Source organism: Oncorhynchus clarkii, chromosome 5 (genome assembly GCF_045791955.1).
Source record: "Oncorhynchus clarkii lewisi isolate Uvic-CL-2024 chromosome 5, UVic_Ocla_1.0, whole genome shotgun sequence".
NCBI classification, from domain to species: domain Eukaryota; kingdom Metazoa; phylum Chordata; class Actinopteri; order Salmoniformes; family Salmonidae; genus Oncorhynchus; species Oncorhynchus clarkii.
The window spans coordinates 84,593,399-84,607,621 of record NC_092151.1 but is presented as its reverse complement, the minus strand read 5'-3'; the positions used below and the strand labels follow the sequence as shown (position 1 = coordinate 84,607,621).

At 41.4% G+C, this 14,223-nt stretch overlaps 1 protein-coding gene across 1 annotated transcript; it reads right to left on the bottom strand.

Annotated features, from left to right (window-relative positions):
- Positions 1-32: 32 nt before the first annotated feature.
- LOC139409481 (integrin subunit beta 3 binding protein) lies at positions 33-14,119 on the bottom strand. Its single transcript, XM_071154676.1, has 9 exons — positions 14,045-14,119; positions 13,749-13,785; positions 13,475-13,562; positions 12,879-12,948; positions 10,439-10,517; positions 10,121-10,208; positions 8,811-8,867; positions 1,741-1,798; positions 33-1,512 (listed from the first exon to the last, which is right to left on the bottom strand). Exons 1-8 carry the CDS (start codon positions 14,047-14,049, stop codon positions 1,743-1,745), a joined length of 480 nt encoding a protein of 159 aa, XP_071010777.1. The 5' UTR covers positions 14,050-14,119; the 3' UTR covers positions 33-1,512; positions 1,741-1,742.
- Positions 14,120-14,223: the final 104 nt, after the last annotated feature.

Genomic DNA, 14,223 nt, shown 5'->3' with positions numbered 1-14,223 from the left:
ATGTTGTAGCCAGACAATAATGAGCCAAACCATGTCTTCCAACCATTTAATTTAGCTGAAAAATTCATTACAACACCTAGACAATTTTATTTTACCAGGTAAGTTGACTCAACACATTCTCATGTACAGCAACAACCTGGGGAATAGTTACAGGGGAGAGGAGGGGGGATGAATGAGCCAATTGGAAAACAAGGAGTCCACAAAGCTCAAAAGGGCTATGCATTTCAACACAAAAAAGTAGTGGCAGGTCAGACAGGCCCTCAAACAAGGATGATGGAAGATGACATATCTGAACATAATGTCATAAAGCTGAAATACCACAGGAAAAAAAACAGTACAAGCAATCTTTCCCCTCTCTGCCTGTGAGTTAATGACAGCCATTAAAAAAATCCATTACTACTATAAATGTTATCGGGTCACTGAGGGCCGCTGCTACACTGTATATCTGCAGCCGCTGGCCCTGCATCCTATAATACGAAGGGTGGGACAACCAGGGGCCTGTGGCTTTAAAATGACTACTGTGGATCGACTGGGAGGAAGGTAGTCTCTAGACAGATGGGTTGCTTGCAGCAATGTACCGATGCTCCAGTTTTAACATGTATGTGTCAGTTGGGACAGGGAGGACGAGTCACAGGTAACATCATTGCCGCACCTGCTTCATGCACCACAGTCAAATGAAGAGTGGAGCGCTGGGGGGGAGGGGGGGTGAGACCCAGGGAGAGTGGGACCCTCTAGGAGGAAAGGGTTAGTGTGGTAGAGGTCTAAGGTGATGGGGGTAGAAGGCAAGGTGGAGAAGGTGGGTTGAAGTAGCGGGAGAGGTGGCGGGTGTAAGACCGCCAAGGGTCCCCTCTTTTACCTCCAGAGGGCCCGTATGAAAACATTAGTTTTGTTTATGGATGTGCTCGCTTTGTCCTTCACACGGCCTCCAAGGCTGATAGAGTGAGAGTTACATGATCTACCTTGGGCAGAAATAGGAAATGTGTCTGTGCACACCAGCTGTTGCTTAGGTCTCAGGCTGTAAGAGGCCCTCTGCCTTCCCTGGCACAGCCAAATAAAGAGCCAAAGAATGAAGTGTGTGTGTGTGTGCACTAGCCTCTCAGAGCCTATATTCCAGTTTCCTTCACCTTTCAAGGTAGCTAGAGGACATGGTGGGGGTGGATTTCATATAGCATCAGGTCTAATGGGACGAGGGCGTTCGCTCACTGAAAGAACATTTTCTCAGCATTGTATAGCGGCAGTTATTGTAGAGTCAACATTTGTCAGCGGTGAGGGTTCGGCGTAAACCTGTCTGATGTCTAAGGCATTTTACTTTGACACATTCCCCCCAATGACTGACAGGCAGCCTCCGAGACATCACTCTGCCTCACAAATGACAGCTTAGATTCTATATTCATCACCCAGCCGTCTCCGAAGAGGAAACATGTACACCACCACGTGAGAGAAGGCAGAGCTGCTATTCCATTTGCCGTCGGTCTGTTGAGAGTTGAGTTGAGGGGCTCCCTAAGGAGAAACCTACAAGGGGGACGTCAAAGGGGAAACCATGAGTGCAACCCTGCTGTCTGTTACACAGTAATGCAATCTCACCAGACTCAATAGGTAGACATAATGACTCATGTAGCTCTACTAGGAGGAAACAAACAAGTAACGTGTGATGACAATTGAACAATGTGTTACAGTATAATGGATCTTTAAACCCGATTCATAAAGACAAAGCTATAGGCTCCATCTGAGTCGTTGTACCTTTATAAGGCCATTATGGATTTCAGGAAATCAGAGGAGCTGCCAGTCTGGACAACGCCTGTGGAGAAAATGAATAATTTAGAGAATACAGTATTAACTTCTCTCAGCACTGCCATTCACAAACAGATAAATCTGTAGGCTTAAGTGGTTTGATTTACAAGTGAAATACAGATGTTACTAAATACTTGCCTAATTGATTAAAAGTTAACAATATTACCAGAGGTGGAATTTTTGTAAATCATTTTTCACCAGAGGACAAAATCCAAACGACTGAAATCATATCTGAAAGAATGCGTAGTCTGAGGCTGCACCAGTGCAGCCCGGCTTCAGTTGTCACCAAAATAGTCTGTAATATAATTTATATCACTGCTCTTTAATTACAGCTGTGTGTTTAATCAAAAAGCATAAAACTCCTCCCAAGCAGGTGCCATGTGCCTGATGAGAGGATTGATGTGTTAGATCGTGGTGAGGCCTGGGCCTTAGCCCTGGGAAACCACCCCAGTGCTTTGATTACATTTAAGAAATCCTGTCTTTAATACACCCCATTACTGCTGGGCTGACATACAAATCTTCCCCAACATGGACCCATCTATGGCCTGATCAATTTTTATACTGCTGAGCAGTCCCCTTTCTCCCCATTTTTTCCCACCTCAAAATTCACATTATATAGGATTTTCTTATGGAAAAATGGCAATAAAAATCTGTTACTGCCCAGAAGATGTGCGCGTGTCAGTGGGTTGCCCATGACTAAATGCTTTTGAGAAAATAAAATGTAATTCTGTAGTAAGCAGATCTGTTTACATGTTATTTATTTTTATGCTTCTAAGAAAATATATTGTGAAGTGCAACATTGATTTAGATCATAACAAATGTCTCTGTACAGGTCAGAGGGAGAATTTACGAATCCTTTGCACAACTCCTTTAATTGAATTTTCCAAATCTCTCACCACACACAAATAATCAATACCTTCTGCTGAGGGAAACTTGCCTCAGAATTATTATGGCCTTCGCTTTACAATTCTGTAGTCATCAGCACATACAGGCAGGAGTCCTCCCTACTGGGGTATTTGTAATGCCTGGACAACCCTGTGGATTTATGTCTGCCTGAACCCTGATTGCTCACAAAAAGTGACTTCTCCAGAATGCTTACCGAAACTTTTGCTAAACTTAAATAATGTCCGTAAGTTCTGCGCAACACCACAGCAGGCACGTAGAAGAAAGAAGAGAAAGGGAGCGGGTTCAGAGGTTATAATGTCAAAGTTCAAATATTATTGTCAATTGACTCCACTGTCTTGGCAGTGTGTGGCCTGGCGCTGTACTGAGCTACGCTGTTTGAGGCGTTGCTTGGCCCCTGAGACAGCGTCAGTCTCAAAGCCCAGATCTAAGAGCTGGTGTTCTCAACACAGCGCAGGTAACAATGAGGTGAGTTTAGTCACATGCACAGGGTCGAGATGTAAATGCAGGGTACAGTGAAATTCTCAAGCTCCGAGCAGTGCAGGTCAAAAAGAAGTGAATGAAACAAGAATACAAATACAGTACCAGTCAAAAGTTTAGAAACCTTCTCATTCAAGGGTTTTTATTTTTTACATTGTAGAAAAATAGTGAAGACAAACTATGAAATAACACATATCATGGAATCATGTAGTAACCAAAAAAACAAATCAAAATACATTTTATATTCTTCAAAGTAGCTACCCTTTGCACACTCTTGGCATTCTCTCAACCAGCTTCACGAGGTAGTCACCTGGAATGCATTTCAATTAACACGTGTCTTGTTAAAAGTTCATTTGTGGAATTTCTTTCCTCAATGCGTTTGAGCCAATCAGTTGTGTTGTGACGAGGTAGGGGTGGTATACAGAAGATGGTCATTTACCAAATATGGCTAAGTCCAAATTATGGCAAGAACAGCTCAAATAAGCAAAGAGAAACGACAGTCCATTACTTTAAGACATGAACATTTCAATAACTTTTTGCAGCCGCAAAAACCATCAAGAGCTTTGATGAAACTTGCTCTCATGAGGACAGCCACAGGAAAGGAAGACCCAAAGTTACCTTTGTTGCAGGAGAACACATTCTTTCGAGTTACCAGCCTCAGAAATTGCAGCCCAAATAAATGCAAGTAACAGACAACTTCAACTGTTCAGAGGAGACTGCGTGAATCAGGCCTTCATGGTTGAATTGCTGCAAAGAAACCCCTACTAAAGGACACCAATAATAACAAGAGACTTGCTTGGGACAAGAAACACGAACAATGGACATTAGACCGGTGAAAATCTGTCCTTTGGTCTGATGAATCCAAATTTGCGATTTTTGGTTCCAACCACTGTCTTTGTAATATACAGAGTAGAACGGATGATCTCAGCATGTGTGGTTCCCACCATGAAGCATGGAGGAGGCGTGATGGTGCTTTGCTGGTGACACTGTTGGTGAGTTCTTTAGAATTCAAGGCACACTTAACCAGCATGGCTACCGCAGCATTGTGCAACGATATGCCATTCCATCTGGTTTGCGCTTAGTGGGACTATCATTTGTTTTTCAACAGGACAATGACCCAACACACCTTCAGGCGGTATAAAGGCTAGTTGACCAAGAAGGAGAGTGATGGAGTGCTGCATCAGATGACCTGGCCTCCACAATCACCCGACCCCAACTCAATTGAGATGGATTGGGAGGAGTTGGACCGCAGAGTGAAGGAAAAGCAGCCAACAAGTGCTCAGCATATGTGGGAACTCCTTCAAGACTGTTGGAAAAGCATTTCAGGTGAAGCTGGTTGAGAGAATGCCAAGAATGTGCAAAGCTGTCACTAAGGCTGATATTGGAAGAAAGTCAAATATATATATTTATATATTTTTTAAATTGATTTGTTTAATACTTTTTACTACATGATTCCATATGTGTTATTTCATACTTTTGATGTCTTCACTATTATTCAACAATGTAGAAAATAACACTGGGAGAGCCCTCGGGGATAGGCAGAATTTCTTCAGCCTCCTGAGGTTGAAGAATCGCTGTTCCTTCTTCACCATGGTGTCCATGTGGTTTGCCCATTTCAGCTCTTTGAAGATGTGTACACGGAGGAACTTTATGTTTTTGACCGTCTCCGCGGCGGCCCCGTTGATGAGGATTGGGTCGTGGCCAGCCTGGTTCCTCCTGAAGTCCTCAATCAGCTCCTTTGTTTTGCTGATGTTGAGGTTGTTTATCTGGTACTGCGCCGTCATAGTGCCTACCTCCTCTCTGTAGGTCGTCTTGTCGATGTTGGTAATCAGGCCTACTACGGTCATGTCGGCAGCGAACTTGATAATAGAGTTGGAACTGTGTGAGGCCAGGGAGTACAGAAGGGGCATTAGGACGCATCCTTGTGGGGCCCCCCGTGTTGAGTCATGCTCTAGTCACAAAGCAGAGGAGGACGCCTAGGGCTTTCCCTTTTACCAGGCGCTCTCTGGAACACTGGAGTGTCGACACTGAAAACAGGAAGCTTAGCTCACACAACTCAGCAGGCGTTTTCTACTTTTCCAGCCACAGAATATGACCCGTAGTTCTGTGAATTAGTTAACAGAGTGTCTTTGAACTGCATTGTTTTGACCCAAATTGAGCATTTTTCCCCTTAACTACAACTGTTTGTTTGTTTTACGGCAGCCTATCAGCTTTTCCTGGAGAGTGCAGGCAGAATAATCCAATCACCAAATCGGATTTGTATGACACTGCATTCATTGTGGACTAACTGACTACACAAAAAGCTGACAGTTAATTAGAAGAGAGAACTTATCAAATCTATCAATCAATCATTCTGGTGACCTCCTCCTGAAGGCCTGATATTAGGTCAGATTTACATTCTCATCTACTACCGTTGTAAAAGACTATATTTTACCCATCACCCCGTGAAACACAAACTTAGCCTAGCCTCGAGGATGCAGGCTTACATAAACAATCTGTCACGGCAGTTACCATATTCGACAGGACTGTTACACTTTAAAGCAATTGAGTGAGTGCACTCTTAAATCTAGCCTAATGGTCAGAACTGAAGTCAGAACTGCTAAATAAATAAAATGAACTATAAATGTAATGCAGGTTGAGAAGAACGCAGTCACCCTGACAAAGCAGTTACACTTTTCAGAGCATCTTACACCTTTCCATACATGAATGCAGGGCCTGAATGCCACAGCCAGCGAGTCTAAAACGTTTTACACTGGGAAGCAGAGCCATTCCTCCATGACACGATCACCATCATCGTCTGGATTTCACGCTCCCTCCACAGCACAGATATGGGCCAGCGCTCCGCTCGCCTTGTCCACTGTCTTGAATAAAAAGCTTGTTTACTTTAAAAATGTGTCTCAAGGCAACAGAGGAGCTATTATCTTCCCCTAGCTATCTAGTTTGACGATGCAAACTTAGTTGTTGTAAGGGGGTTTATGCACAACCGATAAATTTCATGCTCCACCATGTGATAGAAAATGTGACGTTCCTCTGGTGTGGGGCCACAAGGCAACACATATGTTACGCTTCTTCACTGTAACTAATTAAAACAATTTTCGACGACCTTATCAGAAAACAAGCCCGACTTCCCTGACAATCCCCCTATTCATTTCCCACAAATCACCATTATGTGATTGGATCACAAGTATAGCTTTGCTGGAGGCATAATGTGTGCCTGAAATAATCAAATGAATTCTCTGCCTGGGAAATTGTGTTTGTGTTGGGAAAACAAAATGTTGTTTTTCTCCAAAGATGATAGTTTTTCTATTGGAAAATGGAGACAGACAAACACATTGAATGAATAGTGGATAAATGGTGATAAATAGCCCCAGTAGTAGATCAGATCAAAGCCTAGTAGCCCCAAGCCTGTCCATGTGACTGCATTCAAACCCATCACACCCATGTCAACCAGCTCATATAAACAAAACATGTTGTTTTCTTACTATCCCTTCATTTAAAAAGGGTAAATCTGTGACTGCTACATCCATATACCCATTGATTGAATAACTTATAAATGCCTCGTGAGCTTAGTTCATATCCCACCAGAACTCAAAATACAAGCTTGTTTTACTCCTTCGTTTGTAAACAAAACATGCCTAAAAACATGGGTAATACTATCATTTTGATTTCATGGATGGTCAGTCCTTGCATCAATTGCTCTGTAAATTTCAGTGGTTACATTTCTCTAGCCCCATCCCTCAGCTATTTACCAAAACACTGGCTGGGTGATTGCTTTGTAGTTGTTTGAACTGTAGATATTCCCTTTAATGAATACTAGAGAAAAGTCACCATAATAATAACGTATGATAATCTAATTACAACCCAATTCAATGCAGGAAATATCTCATCTGAATGTATGGACAAGAAAACGCAACTATTAGTTTTATGGTGTTATAGGATTGGTCAAAAGGAGACGAGCCCACGCACTGATACACTTTTCATTTTAGATGCTGCTAATGCTTTGGCCCTATTGACCTTCCTCAGAGCACATGATATCATAAAAAAAGTTATTTAAAAGCTAAACTCAGCATAAAAAGAAACATCCTTTTCAGGACCCTGTCTTTCAAAGTTAATTAGTAAAAATCCAAATAACTTCACAGATCTTCATTGTAAAGGGTTTAAACACAGGTTCCCATGCTTGCTCAATGAACCATAAACAATTGATGAACATGCACCTGTGGAACGGTCGTTAAGACACTAACAGTTTACAGACGGTAGCCAATTAAGGTCACAGTTATGAAAACTTAGGACACTAGAGAGGCCTTTCTACTGAGACTGAAAAACACCAAAAGAAAGATACCCAGGGTCACTGCTCATCTGTGTGAACGTGCCTTAGGCATGCTGCAAGGAGGCATGAGGACGGCAGATGTGGCCAGGGCAATAAATTGCAATGTCCGTACTGTGAGACACCTAAGACAGCGCTACAGGGAGACAGGACGATCAGCTGTCCGTCCTCGCATCGGCAGACCACGTGTAACACCTGCACAGGATCAGTACATCACACCTGCAGGACAGGGACAGGATGGCAACAACAACTGCCTGAGTTACACCAGGAATGCACAATCCCTCCATCAGTGCTCAGACTGTCTGCAATAGGCTGAGAGAGGCTGGACTAAGGGCTTGTAGGCCTGTTGTAAGGCAGGTCTTCACCAGACATCACCGGCACCAACATCGCCTATGGACACAAACCCACTGTCGCTGGACCAGACAGGACTGGCAAAAAGTGCTCTTCACTGATGAGTTGCGGTTTTGTCTCACCAGGGGTGATGGTCGGATTCGCGTTTATCGTCGAAGGAATGAGCATTACGTCGAGGCCTGTACTCTGGAGCGGGAACGAGGTGGAGAGTCCATCATGGTCTGGGGCGGTGTGTCACAGCATCATTGGACTGAGCTTGTTGTCTTTGCAGGCAATCTCAACGCTGTGCGTTACAGGGAAGACATCCTCCTCCCTCATGTGGTACCCTTCCTGCAGGCTCATACTGAAAGGACTCTCCAGCATGACAATGCCACCAGCCATACTGCTCGTTCTGTGCGTGATTTCCTGCAAGACAGGAATGTCAGCGTTCTGCCATGGCCATCGAAGAGCCCAGATCTCAATCCCATTGAGCACGTCTGGGACCAGTTGGATTGGAGGTCTAGGGCCATTTCCCCCAGAAATGTCCGGGAACTTGCAGGTGCCTTGGTGGAAGAGTGGGGTAACATCTCACAGCAAGAACTGGCAAATCTGGTGAGGAGGAGGAGATGCACTACAGAACTTAATGCAGCTGGTGGCCACACTAGATACCGACTGTTACTTTTTATTTTGATCCCCTCTTTGTTCAGGGACACATTATTTAATTTCTGTTAGTCACCTGTCTGTGGAACTTGTTCAGTTTATTTCTCACTTGTTGAATCTTATTGTTTATACAAATATTTACACACGTTAAATTCGCTGATAATAAACACAGTTGACAGTGAGGACGTTTCTTTTTTTTCTTCTTCTGAGTTTACAAGTGTCTACCACACTTAGTAAATAATCTGAGATATGATTGTGTCACTAAAGTATTGTTTATCCTAAACACTTTAAAATGTTATTACATAATTAGAGTAGCACGTACCTTGCAAACGGCTCTGGCCAGCACCATTCACGCCAAGGCTGGACTCTGCTTTGGATGCTGAAAATATGTTCCAAATCTCATAACATTTTTGGACAACAAGCACACTGACAAATAGAAAGTAACAAACAAAATATCTGACAACAATTTATTTGCTCTAAGTAACCCCTGGCCCAACTAACTATTCATTAGTAACTAACTAAATCTAGTTTACAAACCAAACTAACATTTGTCACATATATTCTAGGGACTGTTGCTTTTTCAGTGTATTACTTAACTTAGTTCCACTATAGCAGGGGTTGGCAACAGGTGGCCAGCGGGCCAAAACCGGCCTGCAAGTGATTTTTGTTTGCCCCCCCCCCCCCCCCCCCCCCCCCAAAAGTTTTAGTAAAAATAATAAATTGGTAGAGATTTCAATTTTGGGGTAAAAAAAAAAAGACAGTAAAATCACCAGCTCAAAATGAGTTTAATTTAGTAAATCTGGGTGGGCATGGGCCCAACAAACTTGGGAGCTAGGCACACCCACTGGGGAGCAAAGCGCAGACAATCAGAATTAGTTTTCCCCCACAAAAGCGCTTTATTACAGAAATAATTACTCCCCAGTTTCATCAGCTGTTCGGGTGGCTGGTCTCAGACGATCCCGCAGGGAAGAAGCCAAATGTAGCGGTTCTGGGCGGGCATGGTCACACATGGTCTGCATTTGTGAGGCCAGTTGGACGTACTGATAAATTCTCTAAAACAACGTTGGAGGCGGCTTATGGTAGAGAAATTAACATTACATTCTGTGGAAACGGCTCTGGTATGCCAATTGCACGCTTCCTCAATACTTGATACAACTGTGGCATTGTGTTGTGACAAAACTGCACATTTTAGAGTTGCCTTTTATTGTCCCCAGCACAAGGTGGACCTGTGTAATGATGATGCTGTTTAATCAGCTTCTTGATATGCCACACCTGTCAGGTGGATGGATTATCTTGGCAAAGGATAAATGCTCACTAACAAGGATGTAAACAAATTTGTGCACAATGAGAAAAATTAGCACATTTGGAACATTTCTGGGATCTTTTATTTCAGCTCATGAAACCAACACTTTACACATTGCGTTTATATTTTTGTTCAGTATAATTATGTACACATTGCGTTTATATTTTTGTTCAGTATAATTATGTTCCGGCCCCCTGACCATCTGCTTCGACAAAAATCGTCTTGCTGCTTAATCTAATTGCCTACACCTGCACAATAGCTTATTGAATGGCCCTTGCCATCATACCATATACTGTATGGTTATACTAAGTGGTTAAAACCCCACTGACCAAGTTCTCTGTGCCTCCTCAGTTCGGTCTTCAGGTCAGCAGAGCCTCTAGAAAAGAAACTCTTCAGCTCACTGCTGCCCTCTGCAGCCTGATGCCAAAAACAATACATCACTTTTCTCAGATTGATATTTAAAGGGTGAGCAGCTCCTTAACATCAAATATAAACTGTCCCTACAGTGCATGCAATGACCTGAGAATGCCAGAGCAAAAATCAAGGTTAAGGCTATCATATACTGTAACTCAAACTGGAGCTTTGATGGAAGCACTAAATGTATTTTTTCATCGATAGGGAAATTTGACAAAACGTTTTTTACTCACCACTATTTTCTTCATCTCTTGCCTTGCCTTGATAAATGCTCCAACTGATGCTTCCAGTTTAGAGCTGATGGCATGTAGTCTGGTCCAAATGAATTAAAATGTCCAAATGAAGTGTTAAATACATTCAAATCATAGGTTAGAGATATAGGATTATACAACTGCTATAGTTAAAACTCTCATAATATCCCATAATGACAGCACGTCTAGTCTATCAAATACGTCATGACCATACTTGAATGGTAACATTTAAATAGATCCCTCTTAAATGACTGCACTATAAAATTCCAAACTAATGCTTGTCTTGATGGATAGAACAGACTCAGAATGGGTATGCTTTGGGGAAGGAAATTGCCCTCGTCTTAAAGTACTCTTATCCAACTATTTTTAGTGCTATGTAAATCACTGATAATTCGGCCAATGATGAATCCACTTTGTTGCATGTCTCCTGTCATTAAATTATGATTTGTCATAATGACCATCAGCTAAGTGTGGCAATTGAAATATATCCCCCTTCTTAATAAAAAGGAGACATCTTCAACAAACAGGATGTTATTATATACTGAACAAAAACACAACATGTAAAGTTTTGGTACCATGTTTCAGGAGCTGAAATAAAAGATCCCAGAAATTCTCCATACTAAAAAAATATATAAATGCTCCTCTCTTACGCGACAGCATGTTCCAGTTCCAGAAATGTGTCACGCTGCATGAGACAAACGGTGGTCACACCAGATACTGACTGGTTTTCTGATCCACGTCCCTCCCTTTAACTTCTTGGTGACAGGTATTGAGTAGCTTGGATGAATAAGGTGCCCAGAGTAAACTGCCTGATACTCTGTCCCAGATGCTCATAGATGCATATTATTAGTCCTTGGATCTATCCTTGGATAGAAAACACTCTGACGTTTTTAAAACTGTTTGAATGATGTCTGTGAGTATAACAGATCTCATATTGCAGGCGAAAATCTTAGAAAAATCCAACCAGGAAGTGGGAAATTTGAGGCTTGTAGTTTTTTGTAACTCAGTCCCTATTGTAGATACAGTGGGATATTGGTTATGTTGCTTATTGGTTATGTTGATTCTACTGTGAAGTGGGACCGAATGAGAGAGGAATGAGTCGGGTGTCTGGCAGATTGCCACAGGCTCTGAGGCGCGGTCACGAGAGAGTTAGCTCTCGTTCCATTGCTTTTCTACAGACATAGGAATTCTTCGGTTGGAACATTATTGAACATTTATGATAAAAACATCCTAAAGATTGAATCTATACTTAATTTGACAAGTTTCTTCAGGCTGTAACGGAGCATTTTGAACTTTTCATCCGACGTTCGGCTGGACCTGAACGAGCTTTTGGATTTATTTACCCAACGCCGTAACAAAAGAAGCTATTTGGACATAAATGGACATTATCAAACATTTATTGTGGAACTGCGATTCCTGGGAGTGCATTCTGATGAAGATCAAAGGTAAGTTAATATTTATAATGCTATTTCTGACTAATGTCGACCACCCAATATGGCGGATATCTTTTTTACTGGTTTGTTGTCTGAACGCTAGACTCAGATTATTGCATGTTTTTTTTTTTTTTTTTAAATATCTGACACAGCGGTTGCATTAAGGAGAAGTATATCTCTAATTCCACGTATAACCGTTGTATTTTCATCAACATTCATAATGGAGTATTTCTGTAAATAGATGTGGCTCTCTGCACAATCACCGCATGTTTTAAAACTACTGAACGTAAAGCGGCAATGTAAAATTAGATTTTTTTTATATAAATATGCACTTTATCGAACAAAACATACATGTATTGTGTAACATGAAGTCCTATGAGTGTCATGTGATGAAGATCATCAAAGGTTAGTGATTCATTTTACCTCTTTGTGCTTTTTGTGACTTCTCTTTGGCCGGAAAAATGGCCGTGTTTCTGTGAGTTGGTGGTGACCTAACATAATCGTTTGTGGTGCTTTCGCTGTGAAGCATTTTTTAAAATATTTTTTTTATCAGACACTGTGGCTGGATTAACTAGAATTTTATCTTTAAAATGGTGTAAAATACTTGTATGCTTGAGGAATTTTAATTATGAGATTTTTGTTGTTTTGAATTTGGCACCCTGCACTTTCACTGGCTGTTGGCGAGGTGGGACACTACCGTCCCACATATCCCAGAGAGGTTAAAAGGCATCTGTGACCAACAGATGCATATCTGTGTTCCCAGTATTGTGAAGCCATAGATTATGGCCTAATGATTTTATTTAAATTGACTGATTTCCTTATATGAACTGTAACTCAGTAAAATCTTTGAAATTGTTGCATGTTGCGTTTATATTTTTGTTCAGTATGTATATATATATAATATATATATATATATATATATATATATAGCTAGCTTAGCAGTATTGCTGTTGTGTACATGGAGACATTGTGATATTTACAGTACTCACATTTCCACTTCCGTCTTTGGCACCTGTGGTTTATCGGAATTAGCAGTTTTCCCACTGGCTTTGGCTTTACCTGTTGAAGTACAAAATGTCGCAATGGAAATTGCAAAAATATGCAAATTCATTAACATTTTATATAGATGTTGAACAAGCTATACATTTAAATACTATCAATTATTACCATTTATAAACTAGGTGAATCGAGCCCCGAATGCTGATTGGCTGACAGCTGTGGTATATCAGACCATATACCACAGGTATGACAACATTTATTTTTACTGCTCCAATTATGTTGGTAACCAGTTTATTATAGCAGTAAGTGCCCTCATTGCATCATGCCTAAGAACAGCCCTTAGCCATGGTATATTGGCCATATACCACCCCCAGTGCCTTATTGCTCCTGCATACTACCTCTTCTTTTACGTGTTACTCTTTTATTGTTGGTATTGCACAATGTACTGCATTGTTGAGGGAGCTAACAAGCATTTCACTGCAACCTTTATGCTGGCTGTAAACTGTGTATGTGACAAATATTTTTTGTTTTGGTTTGTTGATTTTCTGAGGTCATTTCTTTGTCATGATGTGGAACCTTACTGTACCAGCTTGGGGAGCTGCACTTGGAGTCATCTGGTAGGTACCAGTCAATGGGGAGTAGTTCCTGTTTGGTGCAGGTCTCTTGGCTGGTGTCTGCTTTGTGCATAGACATACAAATAATACATTTACCCATTACATTTTCTCCTGGTTATGCTTATTAGCACTAACGTTACGATGCAGAACAGAACTCACACACAAATTGCCAGTTCAATTCAGCAATACAGTAAATTAGGCTCAAATTCCTTATGACAATCACTGATGTATTCTACATTAACTCACGTTGTCATTGTCCTCCATTCGGAGTGTTCTTTTGACTCTGTGAAAGACAGTGAAGATAATTTAGAAATATGAAAGAAAGTGTGTATTAGAAACTATAGTACTGTTAGCTTAATTAGTACCCCCCCCCAGACTGGCTTGTTTAGACAACGTTAGCTACTGTAGCGAGCTTGCTAGTTTATCGAGAACAACTACTTCCAAATCAAACTTTAATTTGCACAGTTATTACATTGTATGATTAATAATGTTGATAAATGTGTAGTTATCTAACACAAAGGAATAGATAGTAAGATACTTACGGCATTTTGTTGTTGATAGTTGACAAACAACTTCTGAGAGGCCCAGTCCAATGGTAACAAATTTGGCGCGTACAGCGTTTGCAAGAGAATTTGAGTCCTCCGGAAACATGAGCAACACGAAATTCTTATCTGCCGGTCATAATTACATCTCTTATCTTTAATATCAAAGTATTCGCATA